The following is a 24,725-nucleotide window of genomic DNA, read 5'->3' on the forward strand; positions in this document are numbered from 1 at the left end:
TCGCATCCCGGTGAATTCCCGAACAAAAACGTCCTTTTCTCACGGGAAAGGGAGCGGCCGGCTGAAAAGATGGAGGCGGGACGGGAGCTGGAGTTCCGCCAGGTCTGAGGACGAGGTAGCCGACGGCACGGTCTCCGCTTTCCGCAGTTCGTCCAGTCGCTCCCGACGGGAGGGGTCCGGTAACGGGCGCTGTGGTGGAGGCGGGAGGGGGCTGGCCGAGGTGACGGACCCCCCGGCCGGCGGCGGCGGCGGCGGACGCAACCTGCCGGCGATCCCGGCTGTGGGTGAGTGGCGGGGGCGAGCGCGGCTGGGCAAGGCCGGGGCTGAGGCCCGGGCCCAGCGGGGAGGGGGGCCGGAGGTGTAACTCTGCGGTGATGCTGCATGTTTTTGAATTGGGAAGTTGTGTCGACGAAGCTTGCGAGGCCAGGCGGGGGGACGGATCTGAAACCTCCGCCAGGGCGCCGTGCAGGAGTAGCTGAGCTTCTCCGGGCGCTATCCGCCCCGAGCGGATAGCGGGGCCGGGTAGCGGAACGACGCGGGGAACTGCTGCACCGAGGCGGCGTTGCCGAGCTGTAGTTTATCGGGATGTGCAGTTCTCTCAGTTCTCTCTGCTGGGTTGTACAGCGGTGATGCGTATTTCTCTGTCATCACGGGCCAAGAGAGACCTCCAGGGCCGGCCAGTGTGTCCGCATCCGCGATATCCAGTCCTGGTCCTGGAGGGGTCAGTCAGTGTGTCTGCAGCAGGGCTGTCCAGTCCTGGTCCTGGAGGAGCAGTCAGTTTGTCAGTAGGGCTGTCCAGTCCTGGTCTGGACGTTCAGTGTGTCTGCAACAGGGCTGTCCAGTCCTTGTCCTTGAAGGTCAGTCAGTCAGTGTGTCTGAAGCAGGGCTGTCCAGTCCTGGTCCTGGAGGGGTCAGTGAGTGTCTCTGCAGCGGGGCTGTCCAGTCCTGGTCCTGGAGGGGTCAGTGAGTGTTTCTGCAGCAGGGCTGTCCAGTCCTGGTCCTGGAGGGGTCAGTGAGTGTGTCTGAAGCAGGGCTGTCCAGTCCTGGTCCTGGAGGGGTCAGTGAGTGTTTCTGCAGCAGGGCTGTCCAGTCCTGGTCCTGGAGGGGTCAGTGAGTGTGTCTGAAGCAGGGCTGTCCAGTCCTAGTCCTGGAGGGGTCAGTCAGTGTGTCTGCAGCAGGGCTGTCCAGTCCTGGTCCTGGAGGGGTCAGTCAGTGTGTCTGCAGCAGGGCTGTCCAGTCCTGGTCCTGGAGGGGTCAGTGAGTGTGTCTGAAGCAGGGCTGTCCAGTCCTGGTCCTGGAGGGGTCAGTCAGTGTGTCTGCAGCAGGGCTGTCCAGTCCTGGTCCTGGAGGGGTTGCTCAGTCTGAACCAAGAGCACCTGTAGTGAATCTGACCTCCACAGTCCCACTGTAGCCCAGGACAGCAGCTCAGCACACTGGACTTTCAAGGTGTGGCCTGACCATGTGGCTCTGTGTTGGCCTGCAGTCATCGCTGGTGTGACTGAGTCGCTAAGATTACAACCTGTCGAGTTCCTTCTGCTGGAGCCTGGAGCCTGGAGCCCGGAGCGAATCGCCAGGCATTCCTGTGCAGAGGTGCTGCATGGTGAAGCCCTGATCTCTAGCTGGGCAGAGATGAGTGTACATACTTGGAGAAACTGGGGACAAGAGGAAGAGAGGGAGACTGTCTTTATTATAACCAAGGGGCAGTTTGTTTTACATCAGGACTGTGTCCTGGACTGTAGTGTGGGGTCTCATCCTGTGTCCAGGACTGTAGTGTGGGGTCTCATCCTGTGTCCAGGGCTGTAGTGTGGGGTCTCGGTCCTGTGTCCAGGGCTGTAGTGTGGGGTCTCGGCCCTGTGTCCAGGGCTGTAGTGTGGGGTCTCGGTCCTGCGTCCTGGACTGTAGTGTGGGGTCTCATCCTGCGTCCTGGACTGTAGTGTGGGGTCTCGGTCCTGTGTCCTGGACTGTAGTGTGGGGTCTCATCCTGCGTCCTGGACTGTAGTGTGGGGTCTCATCCTGTGTCCAGGGCTGTATTGTGGGGTCTCATCCTGTGTCCAGGGCTGTAGTGTGGGGTCTCGGTCCTGTGTCCAGGGCTGTAGTGTGGGGTCTCGGTCCTGTGTCCAGGGCTGTAGTGTGGGGTCTCGATCCTGTGTCCAGGACTGTAGTGTGGGGTCTCATCCTGCGTCCAGGGCTGTATTGTGGGGTCTCGGTCCTGTGTCCTGGACTGTAGTGTGGGGTCTCGGTCCTGCGTCCAGGACTGTAGTGTGGGGTCTCGGTCCTGCGTCCTGGACTGTACTGTGGGGTCTCGATCCTGTGTCCAGGACTGTAGTGTGGGGTCTCGGTCCTGTGTCCAGGGCTGTAGTGTGGGGTCTCGGTCCTGTGTCCTGGACTGTACTGTGGGGTCTTGGTCCTGCGTCCAGGACTGTAGTGTGGGGTCTCGGTCCTGCGTCCAGGGCTGTAGTGTGGGGTCTCGGTCCTGTGTCCAGGGCTGTAGTGTGGGGTCTCGGTCCTGTGTCCTGGACTGTACTGTGGGGTCTCGGTCCTGCGTCCAGGACTGTAGTGTGGGGTCTCGGTCCTGTGTCCTGGACTGTACTGTGGGGTCTCGGTCCTGCGTCCAGGGATGTAGTGTGGGGTCTCGGTCCTGCGTCCTGGACTGTAGTGTGGGGTCTCGGTCCTGTGTCCTGGACTGTAGTGTGGGGTCTCATCCTGTGTCCAGGGCTGTAGTGTGGGGTCTCATCCTGCGTCCTGGACTGTAGTGTGGGGTCTTGGTCCTGCGTCCAGGACTGTAGTGTGGGGTCTCGGTCCTGTGTCCTGGACTGTACTGTGGGGTCTCGGTCCTGTGTCCAGGGATGTAGTGTGGGGTCTCGGTCCTGCGTCCTGGACTGTAGTGTGGGGTCTCATCCTGTGTCCAGGGCTGTAGTGTGGGGTCTCATCCTGTGTCCAGGGCTGTAGTGTGGGGTCTCGGTCCTGTAAGGACTGCTCACAAGCTGTGAGTGCTACTCTGACTCACTCCCAGACAGGAAGTCTTCTCCTCAGCAGGGCTATATTTATAACCTAGAGAAGTGCTTAGAGCCGCTGCAGCACGGCTGAGACCGTCCACGCCAGTCGTGGGACCTGTCCTCTGTCCACCCATCACGTTCTGAGGTCTATTTCTGTTTACGCTGGGCCATAATTAGCAGCAGCAGGTCATTGTGCAGGTTAGTGCGCAATAAAGAGAGCACACTGTGCTGTATCTCCTTCCTGCACTGCAAGGGTTTCCCAGCTCGTACATACTCTGCATGCTGAGAGAGACGTTCGGTTAACATTTTAAGTGGTTGTCGTCTTCTCTGAAATGTGATTACTTCTGTTCTTCACACCTACCTTCTATTCAGCCCTATTCTAACCCCTTTATCCGGTAAAGGACCTGGCCAACAACGGGCACAAGGCAGGATGCAACCTGGATGGGTCCAGCCCATCACTGGGCACAGGCATGAACACTGAATCAAAGATTCAGACTGAGACCCACCCCCTGAGCTCATGCCCCGCCCGCCCACGGCTGGCTGGTGTTAATGAGATCAGAGCAGGGGCTGCTGGTCCACAGTGTCCCAGTGTTCCCGGGAACTGGTCACCTGTCACTGGCTGCTGCATTTTCTCTGTGCATTCGCCATTGCAGATGCTAATGAAGGCTGATGTTGTTAATTCTGCGTTCTGGCTACGATCAAGGGGCTTGTGCTGTTAAGGGGATGACTTCCGATGCCTTGTCTTTTCTAGGCAATGGTCAGTTGGTCAAGGACAGATCTCCCCTGATTGTGGGGTCAGTCAAGGACAGATCTCCCCTGATTGTGGGGTCGGTCAAGGACAGATCTCCCCTGATTGTGGGGGGTCAGTCAAGGACAGATCTCCCCCGATTGTGGGGGGTCGGTCAAGGACAGATCTCCCCCGATTGTGGGGGGTCGGTCAAGGTAAGATCTCCCCCGATTGTGGGGGGTCGGTCAAGGACAGATCTCCCCTGATTGTGGGGTCAGTCAAGGACAGATCTCCCCTGATTGTGGGGTCGGTCAAGGACAGATCTCCCCTGATTGTGGGGGGTCAGTCAAGGACAGATCTCCCCCGATTGTGGGGGGTCGGTCAAGGACAGATCTCCCCCGATTGTGGGGGGTCGGTCAAGGTAAGATCTCCCCCGATTGTGGGGTCAGTCAAGGACAGATCTCCCCTGATTGTGGGGTCAGTCAAGGACAGATCTCCCCTGATTGTGGGGCCGGTGGGTCGGTCAAGGGCAGATTCAAGCGGACAGATTTTGCTCAGTTTTCACTCTTGTCTCTTCGTTTGTTTCTCTCTCAGGATTCTGCGGATATGGCCGAAATTTCAGCACTCACGCATTCACCCCAGGGCCTAGGGGACCCCCGCAACACCCCAGCGCAGACCCCCCCTGACCCACAGCACCGACCAGGGGTCCCCAATGACGCCAGCAAATCCCCCGTACCCAAATCGGCCCTGTACACCGACCCTGCTGTGATGGGCCCAGGCAGCAGGCCGGGAGGCTTGGTCAGGGTTGTATCGCCAGCCAGGGCAAAGCCTGCCGTCCCCTTGCCCCCCGCGAAGCCCGGAGCTGGGTCCCCAACAGGGCAGGGCCTGAGGGACCAGGTGGGGTACGCCGATGGAAGTTCGGGACCAGACAGGGGGGCAGCCAACCTCGGGTCCAGACCTGCCGACCCGCCAGTAAGCCCGTCCCCCTACGGCGTGGGAGCTGAGCCTCGTCCGCACGGCGGGCGGGACGAGGGGGCGGACAGAAGCCGCCTCCATGCACCGGGGGTGGACCCCCAAACCCCAGTGGAACCACACACTTCCCCTTCCCCGCAGCCTTGGCAGAACTCGGACGGGGGTACGGGGGCACCCCCCCCCCCGGGGCAGGGCCAGACGGACCTCGAGAAAAGTGCACAAACACCCCAGCAGGAAGGTGCGGAGCCCCCTCCGGGACCGCAGTCCCCAGCGATCCCCCTGGTCCAGGAGCCGCCCCAGCTGTCGGGCTCGGTCTCGCTGCTCCCCGGGGTGCGCCGCGGGCCCCCCGCCCCCGACACGCTCAGCTACCTGGAGTCGGCCAGCCTGATGTCCGGCACGCTGGAGTCCCTGGCCGGCCTGGGCGACGACGCCAGCTCGCTTGGCTCCGACTCCGAGATCAACGGCATGACCTTCCGCCGCACGGACAAGTACGGGTTCCTGGGGGGATCGCAGTATAGCGAGAACAGGTGAGTCCCCGACACTGGGGTCACTGCACCCTGACACTGGGGTCACTACTGTACAGAGTAAGAGTCTAGAGCTCTGTGACTGGGCTGTGTCAGTAGACTGGAGGAGTCTAGAGCTCTGTGACTGGGCTGTGTCAGTGGACTGGAGGAGTCTAGAGCTCTGTGACTGGGCTGTGTCAGTGGACTTGAGGAGTCTAGAGCTCTGTGACTGGGCTGTGTCAGTGGACAGTAAGAGTCTAGAGCTCTGTGACTGGGCTGTGTCAGTGGACAGTAAGAGTCTAGAGCTCTGTGACTGGGCTGTGTCAGTGGACTGGAGGAGTCTAGAGCTCTGTGACTGGGCTGTGTCAGTGGACAGGAAGAGTCTAGAGCTCTGTGACTGGGCTGTGTCAGTGGACTGGAGGAGTCTAGAGCTCTGTGACTGGGCTGTGTCAGTGGAGTGGAGGAGTCTAGAGCTCTGTGACTGGGCTGTGTCAGTGGACAGTAAGAGTCTAGAGCTCTGTGACTGGGCTGTGTCAGTGGACAGTAAGAGTCTAGAGCTCTGTGACTGGGCTGTGTCAGTGGACTGGAGGAGTCTAGAGCTCTGTGACTGGGCTGTGTCAGTGGACAGTAAGAGTCTAGAGCTCTGTGACTGGGCTGTGTCAGTGGACTGGAGGAGTCTAGAGCTCTGTGACTGGGCTGTGTCAGTGGACTGGAGGAGTCTAGAGCTCTGTGACTGGGCTGTGTCAGTGGACTGGAGGAGTCTAGAGCTCTGTGACTGGGCTGTGTCAGTGGACTGGAGGAGTCCAGAGCTCTGTGACTGGGCTGTGTCAGTGGACAGTAAGAGTCTAGAGCTCTGTGACTGGGCTGTGTCAGTGGACAGTAAGAGTCTAGAGCTCTGTGACTGGGCTGTGTCAGTGGACAGGAGGAGTCCAGAGATCTGTGACTGGGCTGTGTCAGTGGACTGGAGGAGTCTAGAGCTCTGTGACTGGGCTGTGTCAGTGGACAGTAAGAGTCTAGAGCTCTGTGACTGGGCTGTGTCAGTGGACTGGAGGAGTCTAGAGCTCTGTGACTGGGCTGTGTCAGTGGACTGGAGGAGTCTAGAGCTCTGTGACTGGGCTGTGTCAGTGGACTGGAGGAGTCTAGAGCTCTGTGACTGGGCTGTGTCAGTGGACTGGAGGAGTCTAGAGCTCTGTGACTGGGCTGTGTCAGTGGACTGGAGGAGTCTAGAGCTCTGTGACTGGGCTGTGTCAGTGGACTGGAGGAGTCTAGAGCTCTGTGACTGGGCTGTGTCAGTGGACTGGAGGAGTCTAGAGCTCTGTGACTGGGCTGTGTCAGTGGACTGGAGGAGTCCAGAGCTCTGTGACTGGGCTGTGTCAGTGGACTGGAGGAGTCTAGAGCTCTGTGACTGGGCTGTGTCACTGGACAGGAGGAGTCTAGAACCCCGTGACTGGGCTGTGTCAGTGGACTGGAGGAGTCTAGAGCTCTGTGACTGGGCTGTGTCAGTGGACTGGAGGAGTCCAGAGCTCTGTGACTGGGCTGTGTCAGTGGACTGGAGGAGTCTAGAGCTCTGTGACTGGGCTGTGTCAGTGGACAGTAAGAGTCTAGAGCTCTGTGACTGGGCTGTGTCAGTGGACTGGAGGAGTCCAGAGCTCTGTGACTGGGCTGTGTCAGTAGACTGGAGGAGTCCAGAGCTCTGTGACTGGGCTGTGTCAGTGGACTGGAGGAGTCTAGAGCTCTGTGACTGGGCTGTGTCAGTGGACTGGAGGAGTCTAGAGCTCTGTGACTGGGCTGTGTCAGTGGACTGGAGGAGTCTAGAGCTCTGTGACTGGGCTGTGTCAGTGGACAGTAAGAGTCTAGAGCTCTGTGACTGGGCTGTGTCAGTGGACTGGAGGAGTCTAGAGCTCTGTGACTGGGCTGTGTCAGTGGACTGGAGGAGTCCAGAGCTCTGTGACTGGGCTGTGTCAGTGGACTGGAGGAGTCTAGAGCTCTGTGACTGGGCTGTGTCAGTGGACTGGAGGAGTCTAGAGCTCTGTGACTGGGCTGTGTCAGTGGACTGGAGGAGTCCAGAGCTCTGTGACTGGGCTGTGTCAGTGGACAGTAAGAGTCTAGAGCTCTGTGACTGGGCTGTGTCAGTGGACTGGAGGAGTCTAGAGCTCTGTGATTGGGCTGTGTCAGTGGACAGTAAGAGTCTAGAGCCCCGTGACTGGGCTGTGTCAGTGGACAGTAAGAGTCTAGACCCCCGTGACTGGGCTGTGTCAGTGGACAGGAGGAGTCCAGAGATCTGTGACTGGGCTGTGTCAGTGGACTGGAGGAGTCCAGAGCTCTGTGGCTGGGCTGTGTCAGTGGACTGGAGAAGTCTAGAGCTCTGTGACTGGGCTGTGTCAGTGGACAGTAAGAGTCTAGAGCTCTGTGACTGGGCTGTGTCAGTGGACAGTAAGAGTCTAGAGCTCTGTGACTGGGCTGTGTCAGTGGAGTGGAGGAGTCTAGAGCTCTGTGACTGGGCTGTGTCAGTGGAGTGGAGGAGTCTAGAGCTCTGTGACTGGGCTGTGTCAGTGGAGTGGAGGAGTCTAGAGCTCTGTGACTGGGCTGTGTCAGTGGACTGGAGGAGTCTAGAGCTCTGTGACTGGGCTGTGTCAGTGGACAGTAAGAGTCCAGAGCTCTGTGACTGGGCTGTGTCAGTGGACAGTAAGAGTCTAGAGCCCTGTGACTGGGCTGTGTCAGTGGACAGTAAGAGTCTAGACCCCCGTGACTGGGCTGTGTCAGTGGACAGGAGGAGTCTAGGGCTCTGTGACTGGGCTGTGTCAGTGGACAGTAAGAGTCTAGACCCCCGTGACTGGGCTGTGTCAGTGGACTGGAGGAGTCCAGAGCTCTGTGACTGGGCTGTGTCAGTGGACAGTAAGAGTCTAGAGCTCTGTGACTGGGCTGTGTCAGTGGACAGGAGGAGTCTAGAGCTCTGTGACTGGGCTGTGTCAGTGGACTGGAGGAGTCTAGAGCTCTGTGATTGGGCTGTGTCAGTGGACAGTAAGAGTCTAGAGCTCTGTGACTGGGCTGTGTCAGTGGACTGGAGGAGTCTAGAGCTCTGTGACTGGGCTGTGTCAGTGGACTGGAGGAGTCTAGAGCTCTGTGACTGGGCTGTGTCAGTAGACTGGAGGAGTCTAGAGCTCTGTGACTGGGCTGTGTCAGTGGACAGGAGGAGTCTAGAGCTCTGTGACTGGGCTGTGTCAGTGGACTGGAGGAGTCTAGAGCTCTGTGACTGGGCTGTGTCAGTGGACTGGAGGAGTCTAGAGCTCTGTGACTGGGCTGTGTCAGTGGACAGTAAGAGTCTAGAGCTCTGTGATTGGGCTGTGTCAGTGGACAGTAAGAGTCCAGAGCTCTGTGACTGGGCTGTGTCAGTGGACTGGAGGAGTCTAGAGCTCTGTGACTGGGCTGTGTCAGTGGACAGTAAGAGTCCAGAGCTCTGTGACTGGGCTGTGTCAGTGGACAGGAGGAGTCTAGAGCTCTGTGACTGGGCTGTGTCAGTGGACTGGAGGAGTCTAGAGCTCTGTGACTGGGCTGTGTCAGTGGACAGGAGGAGTCTAGAGCTCTGTGACTGGGCTGTGTCAGTGGACAGTAAGAGTCTAGAGCTCTGTGACTGGGCTGTGTCAGTGGACTGGAGGAGTCTAGAGCTCTGTGATTGGGCTGTGTCAGTGGACAGTAAGAGTCTAGAGCCCCGTGACTGGGCTGTGTCAGTGGACAGTAAGAGTCTAGACCCCCGTGACTGGGCTGTGTCAGTGGACAGGAGGAGTCCAGAGATCTGTGACTGGGCTGTGTCAGTGGACTGGAGGAGTCCAGAGCTCTGTGGCTGGGCTGTGTCAGTGGACTGGAGAAGTCTAGAGCTCTGTGACTGGGCTGTGTCAGTGGACAGTAAGAGTCTAGAGCTCTGTGACTGGGCTGTGTCAGTGGACAGTAAGAGTCTAGAGCTCTGTGACTGGGCTGTGTCAGTGGACTGGAGGAGTCTAGAGCTCTGTGACTGGGCTGTGTCAGTGGACTGGAGGAGTCTAGAGCTCTGTGACTGGGCTGTGTCAGTGGACTGGAGGAGTCCAGAGCTCTGTGACTGGGCTGTGTCAGTGGACAGTAAGAGTCTAGAGCTCTGTGACTGGGCTGTGTCAGTGGACAGTAAGAGTCTAGAGCTCTGTGACTGGGCTGTGTCAGTGGACTGGAGGAGTCTAGAGCTCTGTGACTGGGCTGTGTCAGTGGACTGGAGGAGTCCAGAGCTCTGTGACTGGGCTGTGTCAGTGGACAGTAAGAGTCTAGAGCTCTGTGACTGGGCTGTGTCAGTGGACTGGAGGAGTCTAGAGCTCTGTGACTGGGCTGTGTCAGTGGACTGGAGGAGTCTAGAGCTCTGTGACTGGGCTGTGTCAGTGGACAGTAAGAGTCTAGAGCTCTGTGACTGGGCTGTGTCAGTGGACTGGAGGAGTCTAGAGCTCTGTGACTGGGCTGTGTCAGTGGACAGTAAGAGTCTAGAGCCCCGTGACTGGGCTGTGTCAGTGGACTGGAGGAGTCTAGAGCTCTGTGACTGGGCTGTGTCAGTGGACTGGAGGAGTCTAGAGCTCTGTGACTGGGCTGTGTCAGTGGACTGGAGGAGTCTAGAGTCCCTGTGACTGGGCTGTGTCAGTGGACAGTAAGAGTCTAGAGCTCTGTGACTGGGCTGTGTCAGTGGACAGTAAGAGTCCAGAGCTCTGTGACTGGGCTGTGTCAGTGGACTGGAGGAGTCTAGAGCTCTGTGACTGGGCTGTGTCAGTGGACAGTAAGAGTCTAGAGCTCTGTGACTGGGCTGTGTCAGTGGACTGGAGGAGTCTAGAGCTCTGTGACTGGGCTGTGTCAGTGGACTGGAGGAGTCTAGAGCTCTGTGACTGGGCTGTGTCAGTGGACTGGAGGAGTCTAGAGCTCTGTGACTGGGCTGTGTCAGTGGACTGGAGGAGTCCACTGGCTGTGTCAGTGTTTAAGGACTTCCTGTACCTGTATGCATAAAGATTACATACCTCTTTTCCTCCCAGTTGTGATTCAATGTGTGCTTCCGAAAATGCATCTTACTCACAATGATCGCTATCACTCCCTTTTTCTAAATTAGGATCAGAGGTCTCTGATTTCACACAGTATTGCAGTTGATGAGGACTGCTGTGGTTTTAATTGCAGCTGTAATTTATGATCTTATCTTACTGACTGGAAACTACCATCATTGTAGTTGAAAGAATACCTAAATGCAGTACAGTGTTATGCCACACCAAAGGGTGACTAAATTAAATGTCTCCCTCATTGCAGTGTTAATGTACTGGAGTGTCCAGTCAGTGTGTCTGTATGAACCCCTCTCTCTCAGTGCAGTGTTAATGTACTGGAGTGTCCAGTCAGTCAGTGTGTCTGTATGAACCCCTCTCTCTCAGTGCAGTGTTAATGTACTGGAGTGTCCAGTCAGTGTGTCTGTATGAACCCCTCTCTCTCAGTGCAGTGTTAATGTACTGGAGTGTCCAGTCAGTCAGTGTGTCTGTATGAACCCCTCTCTCTCAGTGCAGTGTTAATGTACTGGAGTGTCCAGTCAGTCAGTGTGTCTGTATGAACCCCTCTCTCTCAGTGCAGTGTTAATGTACTGGAGTGTCCAGTCAGTCAGTGTGTCTGTATGAACCCCTCTCTCTCAGTGCAGTGTTAATGTACTGGAGTGTCCAGTCAGTCAGTGTGTCTGTATGAGCCCCTCTCTCTCAGTGCAGTGTTAATGTACTGGAGTGTCCAGTCAGTCAGTGTGTCTGTATGAACCCCTCTCTCTCAGTGCAGTGTTAATGTACTGGAGTGTCCAGTCAGTCAGTGTGTCTGTATGAACCCCTCTCTCTCAGTGCAGTGTTAATGTACTGGAGTGTCCAGTCAGTGTGTCTGTATGAACCCCTCTCTCTCAGTGCAGTGTTAATGTACTGGAGTGTCCAGTCAGTCAGTGTGTCTGTATGAACCCCTCTCTCTCAGTGCAGTGTTAATGTACTGGGGTGTCCAGTCAGTCAGTGTGTCTGTATGAACCCCTCTCTCAGTGCAGTGTTAATGTACTGTGGTGTCCAGTCAGTGTGTCTGTATGAACCCCTCTCTCTCAGTGCAGTGTTAATGTACTGGAGTGTCCAGTCAGTCAGTGTGTCTGTATGAACCCCTCTCTCAGTGCAGTGTTAATGTACTGGGGTGTCCAGTCAGTCAGTGTGTCTGTATGAACCCCTCTCTGTCAGTGCAGTGTTAATGTACTGGAGTGTCCAGTCAGTCAGTGTGTCTGTATCAACCCCTCTCTCTCAGTGCGGTGTTAATGTACTGGAGTGTCCAGTCAGTCAGTGTGTCTGTATGAACCCCTCTCTCTCAGTGCAGTGTTAATGTACTGGAGTGTCCAGTCAGTCAGTGTGTCTGTATTAACCCCTCTCTCACAGTGCAGTGTTAATGTACTGGAGTGTCCAGTCAGTCAGTGTGTCTGTATGAACCCCTCTCTCTCAGTGCAGTGTTAATGTACTGGAGTGTCCAGTCAGTCAGTGTGTCTGTATTAACCCCTCTCTCTGTGTGTCCCAGTGAGCGGGAGATGAGAGTGGAGGTGGCTCGGCAGAGGGAGATGAAGTGGTTGGACATGTTCAATAACTGGGACAAGTGGGTCTCCCGGCGCTTCCAGAAGGTACAGGTGTCATTCTGTGAATCTGTTTCTGTGTGTCTGTGTGATTGTTGTTAGTTTGGATTTGACCAAAGTTTTTCTACCAGGACTATTTTTAATCCTACAGCCCTATTTTCAGCGTGACTATTCCAGCTGATTTCCTGCAGCACTATTCTCAACGTGACTATTCCACCTGATTTCCTACAGGACTATTCTCAGCGTGACTATTCCAGCTGGTTTCCTACAGGACTATTCTCAGCGTGACTATTCCAGCTGGGATCCTACAGCCCTATTCTCAGTGTGACCATTCCAGCCTTGATCCTACAGCCCTATTCTCAGCGTGACTATTCCAGCTGGAATCCTACAACCCTATTCTCAGCGTGACTATTCCAGCTGGTTTCCTGCAGCACTATTCTCAACGTGACTATTCCAGCTGGGATCCTACAGCCCTATTCTCAGTGTGACTATTCCAGCTGTGTCTTTGTTCCTTCACCACTGTTCTCAGTGTGGCTATTCCAGCTGGGATCCTACAGCCCTATTCTCAGTGTGGCTATTCCAACTGGGATCCTACAGCCCTATTCTCAGCGTGACTATTCCAGCTGGTTTCCTGCAGCCCTATTCTCAACGTGACTATTCCAGCTGGGATCCTACAGCCCTATTCTCAGTGTGACCATTCCAGCTGTGTCTTTGTTCCTTCACCACTGTTCTCACTGTAACTATTCTGGCTGGGATCCTACAGCCCTATTCTCAGCGTGACTGTTCCAGCTGGTTTCCTGCAGCCGTATTCTCAACGTGACTATTCCTGCTGGGATCCTACAGCCCTATTCTCAGCGTGACTATTCCTGCTGGGATCCTACAGCCCTATTCTCAGCGTGACTATTCCTGCTGGGACCCTACAGCCCTATTCTCAGCGTGACTGTTCCAGCTGTGTCTGCTTTGGGGTTTAATTGTGAGTGTTTCAGGGCTGCTCTGTAGGACTGTGTGTGCTAGGCATCATCTCTCTTTCACTGATGATGGGTTGTCCCAGTGAGTATGTTTCCAGACTTGTGCGTCTTGCTCTGTGAACGCGTTCTGGGGCGTCTCACCATGTTTTTTTTTGGGGCGCAGGTGAAGCTACGCTGCAGGAAGGGGATCCCCTCCTCTCTGCGGGCAAAGGCTTGGCAGTTCCTGTCCAACAGCAAAGACGTGATGGACCAGAACCCCGGGAAGTTTGAGGTGAGAGCCGGGCGGACTGGCTAGTAGACAGGAGAAGTCTGGACAGGCTGAGAGAAGACGGTTACTCTACCAGAATCAGCAGAAGCCTGAGGCGACGGGCAGAAAGGGAAACCGCACAGACGAGACAGATTATAGACAGATGAGGAGACCACGACGGGCAGGCAAGGGGTGGTGTGTCCTCCTCTCGCCTCTCCCCTGGGGTTCCCAGCCCTAATCCCCCTCCCTCATCTGCTCTTCCAGACTGAGCCCCCGCGCTGAGGGCTAATCCCATAATCCTCTCTGCCTCCCATGATCCCTGCGCGTCGGAGTGCGCTCTGGCCGGGGCGGCGCGGAGGGTGCAGGCCTGAGCCCAGTGCGTGTGTCACACTGGGGGTGGGTGGGGGGTACAAGGGGGTTGGGATCCAGGCACTGTGGGATTGGAGGCGGTGTGAGGGACAGGCCCAGGGGGAGGGGATCAAGCTGTCAAGATTTCCCCCGTCTCGTGATTGGCCCGGGCAGGGCAAAGCTGACTGACACGCGGCGGCCTGTTTCCCTCTGTCTGCCTCAGGCCCTGGAGAGGGAGCCCGGGGACCCGAAGTGGCTGGACATCATAGAGAAGGACCTGCACCGCCAGTTCCCCTTCCACGAGATGTTCGCCGCACGAGGTGGACACGGGTGAGAGACTGTCCCCCGCACACACACTGAGACACAGTCCCCGCGCACGCACACACACACACACACGCACACACACACACTGAGACACTGCGAGACATTGTCCCCACACACACACACACTGAGACACTGCGAGACATTGTCCCCGCGCACGCACACACACATTGAGACACTGCGAGACATTGTCCCCGCGCACACACACACACACTGAGACACTGCGAGACATTGTCCCCGCGCACACACACACACTGAGACACTGCGAGACATTGTCCCCGCGCACACACACACACTGAGACACTGCGAGACATTGTCCCCACGCACACACACACTGAGACACTGCGAGACATTGTCCCCGCGCGCACGCACACACACTGAGACACTGCGAGACATTGTCCCCGCGCACACACACACTGAGACACTGCGAGACATTGTCCCTGCGCACACACACACTGAGACACTGCGAGACATTGTCCCCACGCACGCACGCACACACACACTGAGACACTGCGAGACATTGTCCCCGCGCACACACACACACTGAGACACTGCGAGACATTGTCCCCGCGCACACACACACACTGAGACACTGCGAGACATTGTCCCCACGCACGCACACACACACTGAGACACTGCGAGACATTGTCCCCGCGCACACACACACACACTAAGACACTGCGAGACATTGTCCCCACGCACACACGCACTGAGACACTGTGAGACACTGTCCCCGCGCGCACACACACAGTGAGACACTGTCCCCACACGCACACATACACTGAGACCTTGTGACACACTGCCCCACTGTCCCCGCGCACACACAGCAGTGTCTAGTGTGCTAGCCCGTCTCTCTCTGCGTCTCAGGCAGCAGGACCTGTATCGTATCCTGAAGGCCTACACGGTGTACCGGCCCGAGGAGGGCTACTGCCAGGCACAGGCCCCTGTGGCCGCAGTGCTGCTCATGCACATGCCAGCCGAGGTGAGAGGGCCTGAGAGCAGGGGGGCACAAGCGAGGCACGCAGTGTGGCTTTCTCTAGTACTGCAGACCCCGACGAGGAGCTGTGTGTGTGTGTGTGTGTGTGTGTGTGTGTGTGTGTGTGTGTGTGTGTGTGTGTGTGTGTGTGTGTGTGTGGAGTGTAGTACTGCAGACCCTCACGAGGAGCTGTGTGTGTGGAGTGTAGTACTCTAGACCCTGACGACGAGCTGTGTGTGTGTGTGTGTGTGTGGAGTGTAGTACTCTAGACCCTAACGAGGAGCTGTGTGTGTGGAGTGTAGTACTCTAGACCCTCACGAGGAGCTGTGTGTGTGGAGTGTAGTACTCTAGACCCTCACGAGGAGCTGTGTGTGTGGAGTGTAGTACTCTAGACCCTGACGAGGAGCTGTGTGTGTGGAGTGTAGTACTCTAGACCCTCACGAGGAGCTGTGTGTGTGGAGTGTAGTACTCTAGACCCTCACGAGGAGCTGTGTGTGTGGAGTGTAGTACTCTAGACCCTCACGAGGAGCTGTGTGTGTGGAGTGTAGTACTCTAGACCCTCACGAGGAGCTGTGTGTGTGGAGTGTAGTACTGCAGACCCTCACAAGGAGCTGTGTGTGTGGAGTGTAGTACTCTAGACCCTCACGAGGAGCTGTATGTGTGGAGTGTAGTACTGCAGACCCTCACGAGGAGCTGTGTGTGTGGAGTGTAGTACTGCAGACCCTCACGAGGAACTGTGTGTGTGGAGTGTAGTACTCTAGACCCTCACGAGGAGCTGTGTGTGTGGAGTGTAGTACTCTAGACCCTCACGAGGAGCTGTGTGTGTGGAGTGTAGTACTCTAGACCCTCACGAGGAGCTGTGTGTGTGGAGTGTAGTACTGCAGACCCTCACGAGGAGCTGTGTGTGTGGAGTGTAGTACTGCAGACCCTCACGAGGAACTGTGTGTGTGGAGTGTAGTACTCTAGACCCTCACGAGGAGCTGTGTGTGTGGAGTGTAGTACTGCAGACCCTAACGAGGAACTGTGTGTGCAGTACCTAACGAGGTGCTTGTCTCCTTTCTCTCAGCAAGCTTTCTGGTGCCTGGTTCAGATTTGTGAGAAGTACCTACCTGGCTACTACAGTGCAGGCCTGGTGAGTCCCTGCTCCACCTGCTGGTCGATGAGGGGATGTGACACAAGCTCCCACTGTAGACAGACAAACTCAGAAAATGAACAATAAACCAATATTGTTTAGGTCAGGCAGAAATCTTAACAGAATCTCTTTGGATCCTCAGTTTTTCCTGTTGAAATTCTTTAGTCTTTTATTAGTTGTTCAAGTGACAGTTCCTCCTCCTCTCTGCCTGTTTGTGTCTGTATGAACCCCTCTCTCTCAGTGCAGTGTTAATGTACTGGAGTGTCCAGTCAGTCAGTGTGTCTGTATGAACCCCTCTCTCTCAGTGCAGTGTTAATGTACTGGAGTGTCCAGTCAGTGTGTCTGTATGAACCCCTCTCTCTCAGTGCAGTGTTAATGTACTGGAGTGTCCAGTCAGTCAGTGTGTCTGTATGAACCCCTCTCTCTCAGTGCAGTGTTAATGTACTGGAGTGTCCAGTCAGTCAGTGTGTCTGTATGAACCCCTCTCTCTCAGTGCAGTGTTAATGTACTGGAGTGTCCAGTCAGTCAGTGTGTCTGTATTAACCCCTCCCTCTCGTGCAGGAGGCGATCCAGCTGGATGGAGAGATCTTCTTCTCTCTTCTGCGGAGGGTTTGCCCCATGGCCTACAGACACCTGAAGAAGTTCAAGATCGACCCCATCCTGTACATGACAGAGTGGTTCATGTGTGTGTACTCCCGCACCCTGCCCTGGGCCTGCGTTCTCCGGGTCTGGGACATGTTCTTCTGCGAAGGTAGGGACACAGGAATGTGCAAGAGAAGGGGAGTGTGTCTGGAGAGTAGACTCTGACAGAATGGAATTAGAGGGTGAGGAGAACATGAGGATGATCTTATCCCTGTATTCTGTAGGAGTCAATATTAACCCCTCTGTTTTTCTCTCCTTATGTCTGTATTAACTCCCTTTCTGTCTCTCTCTCCCTGTAGGAGTAAAGATTATATTTCGTGTGGGGCTGGTGCTCCTGCGCCAGATGTTGGGCTCTGTGCAGCAGCTGCGCGAGTGTCAGGGGATGTATGAGACCATGGAGCGGCTAAGGAACATCCCCCCGGACAACGTGAAGGAGGAAGCACTAGTACACGAGGTCTGTACATCCTGTATATGTATTATATGGCAACTGCAGTACCTCTTGCACTCTGTGATCTGTTGATTAGGCATGTCTTTTGGTGCCTTGCTCTGTATTCTGTTGATTAGGCCTGTCTTGCTGGGTGTGCACTCTGTGCTTTTTTGATTAGACTCGCCTTTCATTGCATGCGCTCTGTGCTCTTTTGATTGGGCCTGTCATTCGGTGCATGCGCTCTGTGCTCTGTTGATTTGGCCCGTCTTGCTGGGTGTGCACTCTGTGCTATGTTGAATCGGCCTATTGTTCGGTGTGTGTGCTCTGTGCTCTGTTGATTAGGCATGTTTTTTGGTGCGTGCGCCCTGTACTCTGTTGATTGGGCCTGTCTTGTTGGATGTACACTCTATGCTCTGTTGATTCGACCTGTCATTCAGTGCGTGCACTCTTTACTCTGTTGATTGGGCCTGTCTTGCTGGATGTACACTCTATGCTCTGTTGATTTGGCCTGTCGTTCAGTGTGTGTGCTCTGTGCTCTGTTGATTAGGCCTGTCTTGCTCACTGAGCTCTGTGCTCAGTGTCCAGTGCTGCGACTCCTCTCTACCTCGGGGTCAGTTTGGCCACACTAACCCCCGTCCCTGCTCCCCAGGTGATCTCCCTCCCTGTGACGGAGGCCCTAATCGAGCGCGAGAGCAAGGTGCAGGTGAAGCGCTGGCGGGAGACGCGAGGGGAGCTGCAGCACCAGCCCTGCCGCCGGCTCCACGGCACGCGCGCCATCCAGGAGCAGCGCCTGCGGAGCTCCCACGCCTCCCTGCCCCCGCCCGCGGGGCCGCTGCGCTCCTCCGCCAGCCTCCTCAGCCTGCCCACCTTCCGGCGCACTCGGGGCGACGCGTCCTCGCTCTCGCAGCTGCCCCCTGCCGCCCTCAGGCTCGCCCACAACCCGCCCCCCAGCCCCAAAGTCGTCTCGGAGGCTGTGGTGCCCACCTTGCCTTCCCCCACAGCCAACAACACCCCCCTCCCAGCCACAGGGGTCCTGGGCGAGGCCCCGGGAGGAGGAGGGGGGGCCGAGGAGGGCAAGAAGAAGAAGAAGAGCAGGGAGGACAAGAAGCGGGAGAAAGAGGAGGAGAAGCAGCGCGCCAAGGAGCGGAAGGAGCGGGAGAAGGTGGAGAAGGCGGAGCGGGAGAGGCAGAAGAAGGAGAAGGAGAAGGCGGAGAAGGAGAGGAAGAAGAGCGGAGGTGGAAAGAAGAAGGAGAACGGGGGGGCAGCAGCCGCCACCGCTGGGGAGACGGGGGCAGACGGGCAGGCGGAGGAGAATGGGGCAGCCGAACCCAAGGACACCTATTTCTGAAGAGAGAGAGACACTGTAACAGAGAGAGAGGTGAGACGCACACTGTCACAGAGAGAGAGAGGCGAGACGCACACTGTCACAGAGAGAGAGGTGAGACGCACACTGTCACAGAGAGAGAGGTGTGAGACGCACACTGTCACAGAGAGAGAGGTGAGACGCACACTGTCACAGAGAGAGAGGCGAGACGCACACTGTCACAGAGAGAGAGGTGCGAGACGCACACTGTCACAGAGAGAGAGGTGCGAGACGCACACTGTCACAGAGAGAGAGAGGTGTGAGACGCACACTGTCACAGAGAGAGGTGTGAGACGCACACTGTCACAGAGAGAGAGGTTTGAGACGCACGCTGTCACAGAGAGAGAGGTGTGAGACGCACGCTGTCACAGAGAGAGAGAGGCGAGACGCACGCTGTCACAGAGAGAGAGAGGTGTGAGACGCACACTGTCACAGAGAGAGAGGTGAGACGCACACTGTCACAGAGAGAGAGGTGCGAGACGCACACTGTCACAGAGAGAGAGGCGAGACGCACACTGTCACAGAGAGAGAGGTGTGAGACGCACACTGTCACAGAGAGAGAGGTTTGAGACGCACGCTGTCACAGAGAGAGAGGTGTGAGACGCACGCTGTCACAGAGAGAGAGAGGCGAGACGCACGCTGTCACAGAGAGAGAGGCGAGACGCACACTGTCACAGAGAGAGAGGTGTGAGACGCACACTGTCACAGAGAGAGAGGTGTGAGACGCACACTGTCACAGAGAGAGAGAGGCGAGACGCACGCTGTCACAGAGAGAGAGGTGTGAGACGCACGCTGTCACAGAGAGAGGTGTGAGACGCACGCTGTCACAGAGAGAGAGAGGCGAGACGCACACTGTCACAGAGAGAGAGGCGAGACGCACACTGTCACAGAGAGAGAGGCGAGACGCACACTGTCACAGAGAGAGGTGTGAGACGCACACTCACAGAGAGAGAGGTGAGACGCACACTGTCACAGAGAGAGAGAGGCGAGACGCACACTGTCACAGAGAGAGAGGTGTGAGACGCACACTGTCACAGAGAGAGAGGCGAGACGCACACTGTCACAGAGAGAGAGGCGAGACGCACACTGTCACAGAGAGAGAGGCGAGACGCACACTGTCACAGAGAGAGGTGTGAGACGCACACTGTCACAGAGAGAGAGGCGAGACGCACACTGTCACAGAGAGAGAGGTGAGACGCACACTCACAGAGAGAGAGGTGAGACGCACACTGTCACAGAGAGAGAGAGGCGAGACGCACACTGTCACAGAGAGAGAGGCGAGACGCACACTGTCACAGAGAGAGAGGCGAGACGCACACTGTCACAGAGAGAGAGGCGAGACGCACACTGTCACAGAGAGAGAGGCGAGACGCACACTGTCACAGAGAGAGGTGTGAGACGCACACTGTCACAGAGAGAGAGGCGAGACGCACACTGTCACAGAGAGAGAGGTGTGAGACGCACACTGTCACAGAGAGAGAGGTGCGAGACGCACACTGTCACAGAGAGAGAGAGGCGAGACGCACACTGTCACAGAGAGAGAGAGGTGTGAGACGCACACTGTCACAGAGAGAGAGGCGAGACGCACACTGTCACAGAGAGAGAGGTGTGAGACGCACACTGTCACAGAGAGAGAGGTGTGAGACGCACACTGTCCCTTAGATGCAGTACTGTCTCCCCTGGTGTCTGTGCTGTTTTTCTTTTCTCTCAAAATAAACTTTATTTCCAAAACAGCATTTCACAATAGAAAATATTCTCACAATTAGTAAACACTCTAACAAATGTTCACTATTATTGCGATAAGAAGACATTCCGAAAGAGGTGATTGTCCATTTTCAGTCAGTGCACGTGGGCAAGTGCTGTTGTACAGGACAGCTGAGCTGTCTCTCTCTCACGACAGGAGGACTCCCAGGACGGCCGTCTCTCTCTGCCACAGTATTCCAGTCTCGGAAACCGGGAGCAGGTGGAAGGTGGGGACAGATGGGGCGGCGGGACCTAATGGCCTGGAAGCCGGAGCAGCCGCGGGCGGAGACGGAGGGGCCGCGATCCCGCTCCCGCGCGTTTCCCTTCCCGCCGGGGCCTGGGCGAGCACACGGCTTCCCACAAACCACCTGGGGGGCGGCGGGCGCGCACATCTGGCGGAGCCCAGCGGGGGGGGTTTCCCGTTTCCCGTTCTTCTTCCGGCCGCGGGGCGCGCGCGGAGCAGGCGCACGGAGCCGACGGATCGGCGCCCGCGCTTATAAATAGCCAACCCGTTGCTGGACCCCTCCCCGCCCCGCCCTGCATTAACACTGAAGACAGGGGCGGCTCTTCCTGCTCGGCAGGCTGTCCGAGCCCAACACCCGCAAGCAAACTTTAATAATAATGCAGTGCAGCACATGAGAATATATTTATAATAGAAATAGTGTATGTGGTTTAGTAGTTTAGTGTTCTGTAATTCTGCCCCACCCCCTCACCCCCCCCAAGAACCCATTACCTTCTCTCACTGGGCCTCCCATCCTGTATATAATAGCAAGTGCATCAGTCGCTGCAGGAAAGGAGGTACAGTTAGAGACAGAGGAGGTAACGCCGTGTATCAGTGATAAACACATGGGACAGGAGACACTCAGAGAGAGGGGAGCACAGAGAGTATCTCAGTAATAAGCACACAACAGGACAGGAGACAATGAAAGAGGAGAACACAGAGCCTCTTGGTGATAAGCACATTCAACAGGACAGGAGACACAGAGGAGATCACAGAGAATCCCTCAGTAATAAACACACACAACAGGACAGGAGACACAGTGAGAGAGGAGATCACAGAGAATCCCTCATTAATAAACACAACAGGACAGGAGACACAGTGAGAGAGATCACAGAGAATCCCTCGGTAATAAACACACACAACAGGACAGGAGACACAGAGAGAGGAGATCACAGAGAATCCCTCATTAATAAACACAACAGGACAGGAGACACAGTGAGAGGAGATCACAGAGACTCCCTCGGTAATAAACACAACAGGACAGGAGACACAGTGAGAGATGGGAAGTACAGCAGAATGACACTGATCCTTTACAAACGAGGTGTCTTTAGCTGTGTGATGTGTAGAATCGTCAGTCCTGTCGTACCGAAAGTGAAGAAATCTCTCGTTTTCTTGTTTTTTTTTAAACTCTTTTTAAGTTAATTTTTATTCAAATGGAGAACGGATGTTCTCCGCACTCCGCCTATGTTTACAGCTGATTAAAGTGGCAGTTTGCACTGTTCTGCGCTGGCCAGCCCCGTCTCTGGGCCCCACGATCACGCAGGTCTCCGCCGGACACGGGAGACCAAACTTCCTGACTTGAGGACTGGTCTGGCCCGGTCTCGGCCTGCTGGAGCTGCTGGTTACCTGCTCTGAAAGAGACCTGCGCGCTCGGGGACGTGGGACTGTAGCCGCTGTCCTGGCCACCGTGTCCCGGAGACGGACCGCGGGGGCCCGGAAGGTCACAGGCCGAGCGGGGGGGCAGGGGTCAGAGGTCAGAGAGCAGAGGTGCACGGGCCACTTGGGCCCCCCCCCCCATCTGGCCGCCCCGGGCTATCGGTCAGTATCTGTCCTGCCCGGAGGACCTGCGGCCAGTCTGCTCCCGAACTGGGAAATAACTGGAATAGCAGGTGAGGGTCCCGCGGCACAGCAGCCTGATCTGCCTACGTCTCAGTTTCCTTGTTTGCTCGTCTGCCGCAGAGTTAAAATCTGACTACAAACGTGCGAGGCCACCAACAGGAGGAGGGCACGGGTTTGCTTTGCTGGTCTGTTTGGCGTCTCGCATCTCATCCGGCTGTCCCTCCGGAGAATCCCAGGGTATTGGCTTCAGCGACGTGGCTGGGCATCTTGCTCCAGACTCCTGCCATCCATTGTGTAAAGTAGTGCCGAACGGGGGTTGGCGAGAAAGAGCTGCGCAGATGAAAGGAAACTGAAACACCCCCTCCCCGCGGAAGCTGTGGCAGCAGGAGGGTGCCGGCGGCCTTGGAAGTGGTGTGGCTGATGAGGGTGTGTTCTGCTCTGGCCCAGTACTCCCTCCGCTCGGAGCGCACCCGGACAGAGGCGCCCTCCCTCCCCTCCCCTTTCCTGCTGTCTTCCCTCCTAGTATCCGGGGACAGAAAGGGAAACACCAACCCCAGCAGGATACTATCCCCAGCGCGTTTACCTTAACGATGCTCTAAATGGGCCGAGTTTGACCCTGGAACTGGTGATGGAATTTGACCCCAGAAGTGTTTACAGAAAAAAACTGGTCCGCCTTTCTTAAAAACACACAACTCTGGACAGTGTTCAAAGGTATTGTCAGCCTGGACTCCCCTGGAAGAGCTTGTCTGTCGTACTGTATGTCCACATGCATTTCTGAACGCGAGGAGGGCCTGGATTTGAGCCCTAGAGCGGTATTTCAGGAGTGCCCTCGGAGAAGAGGTGGCACAGTGTTGCAAGCAGAGTCTGACAAGCTCGCTGCCTGCAGGGCCTGACATCTTCTGAAATTCAACCCAGCCCAGCTTAATGACTTAACTGAGGCCTTAATTGAACTAACGAGTTGCTAGATTGGAATATGTGCATGCTATTTGTTCTACTCGAAAGATTGTATTTGTGACGTGCTACAGTTTGAGGACAGTATTCAAGGTTTAAGAGCTGAGACCAGCTGCATAGTTCCAATTAATCCCGTTATCGAGTCACTGCAGGGCTGGAACGAAAACCTGGAACTCCTGATGTAGCACTGGGGGTCTCGGACTCAGATCGTGGGGTGCCTGGTGTCTTCTGATCTTTGTTCCCCTGTTCTCAAATACGTAGTTGGTCTAATTAATTCCTTAATTAGCTGTGTGACTATAACACTTCTCACCGGGCACTGAGGTCGCTTGCTGGCAACTGTACCTGTATTGAAATGTCTTGTGTGATCGACTGTAAAACAGCTTCATTAAGAAAAATCTCATTAAGAAAACAATCGGGTTAACGGAGTACTCTAGGAGCAGAGCTGTTGACCCCTGGATGGGATCACAGAGGTCAACCCCCTTCACGCTGAGCCACTAGGGGGCACTGCCGGTCTCATTCATGAATTAATCCCATGAGCCTGGGACGCCCCAGTCCGAGTTTGACGCACCTGATTTAAAGGCGGATGGCCTCAACGAAAGACAGATTTCTCAACAAGGAGCTCGTGCAGGGTTAGCAGCCCGGGACTGGCCTTTAAGAAGGGTCCTTAGCCCATTTCAAAGAAACTCTGCTCCATCATGTTGTTTCCAGCCTACGTGCTGATATGCACACTTGACTGAAACAATCTGCACGCTGCTGGGAGAGTGAGGGGGCGGGGACAGGGGTGAGTCGGGGTTCCGGGCCTGTGCGATGGATTCGGAGGGATCCCAGAGGCGGCGGGGAGGAGGCCGGAGAGCTCAGTCGCTCTGGAATGGGGAAGCAGCTCAGATCCTTTACTGTAGCAGGCTGAAGTGCCGCCGCCGGTGCTGAGCCAGTGGAGGGAGGGATCTCGTCACCACGCAGATCTGGATCACCGTTCTAGGTGTGCGTGCGTGTGCGTCGTTGTTTTTTTTTAATTTTTTTTTATGGCTTTGTTTTCTAACCTGTTGTTGTCCTGTGTGCGTGTGTGTGTGTGTGTTTGTGCGTCTGTGTGTGCGGGTGGCTTGTCTCTTGTCGTGTGCCAGTTTCCCCGAAACCACACTTGTTTTGAAAAAACTACCCATCATTCCTTAAACACGACAGCAGATCTCTGCGCCATGTCTTTAACTGTTAATAATAATGATGCTGATGACCCTGATGACAATGATAATAAAAATAATATATTAATTCCCAGCGTTTCAGGGTGATTTCTGAATTGCTGAATGCTGATGCCTTTCCTAGACCTAATTGCAAATCTGATAATTTGCCGTTCTGGGAAGATTTGAGTTAATTACCAACTGCTGACCGATCAGAGTCTGCAGTCCTGCGCCTGGAGGGCTGGAGTGTCTGTGGGATTTCCCTCAGGAACTCTTAACGGACTCTTAACGAGCTGTATCAATCAGCTCCTTGCTGGCTTGATGAACCTGACTTAACTTCTCCCAGCTCTTCAGGTGCTGGTGTCTGGGAGGGACCCCACAGGCCCCAGACTGGTGGCCATGGGATTGACCTGTGGACGGCCCAGCCACCAGGCAGTGCTGCTGGTCCCATTCCTATATTCATCCATTCACACTGAGAAGCAGGACTGTAATGGTGGTGCAGAAAGTGGGCCTCAGCGTGGGGGGGGGACCCGAGTATGGTTTAGTCTCGTGGGCTGTCTACCCTGTGGCCACAGACGTGTAGCTTCAGTCTACAGAACAAACGCTGTGCACAGCCCTTAAACCACTGATCTTGGTTTTAAACGCTCTTCCCTGTATTTTCCCAGCTGAGCACCTCTAGATCGTGTTTACTGTTGATTCTGGAGAAATTCTCTTGACTCTGTTGATGCCCTTGAAGATTCTGAACACTTGTATTGCAATCTTCTTTAGTCTGTAATCCAAA

The 24,725-nt window shown here is 55.7% G+C and overlaps 1 protein-coding gene across 1 annotated transcript; it reads left to right on the forward strand.

Annotated features, from left to right (window-relative positions):
* The first annotated feature begins 141 nt into the window (after nt 1-141).
* tbc1d10b (TBC1 domain family, member 10b) lies at nt 142-24,035 on the forward strand. Its single transcript, XM_088634380.1, has 11 exons — nt 142-284; nt 4,318-5,222; nt 11,763-11,862; nt 12,946-13,053; nt 13,601-13,707; nt 14,566-14,680; nt 15,741-15,806; nt 16,368-16,557; nt 16,748-16,902; nt 17,525-18,253; nt 20,139-24,035. Exons 2-10 carry the CDS (start codon nt 4,330-4,332, stop codon nt 18,221-18,223), a joined length of 2,433 nt encoding a protein of 810 aa, XP_088490506.1. The 5' UTR covers nt 142-284; nt 4,318-4,329; the 3' UTR covers nt 18,224-18,253; nt 20,139-24,035.
* Nucleotides 24,036-24,725: the final 690 nt, after the last annotated feature.

The sequence above is a fragment of the Lepisosteus platostomus genome, chromosome 6 (assembly GCF_059453375.1).
Source record: "Lepisosteus platostomus isolate fLepPlt1 chromosome 6, fLepPlt1.hap1, whole genome shotgun sequence".
NCBI lineage: Eukaryota > Metazoa > Chordata > Actinopteri > Semionotiformes > Lepisosteidae > Lepisosteus > Lepisosteus platostomus.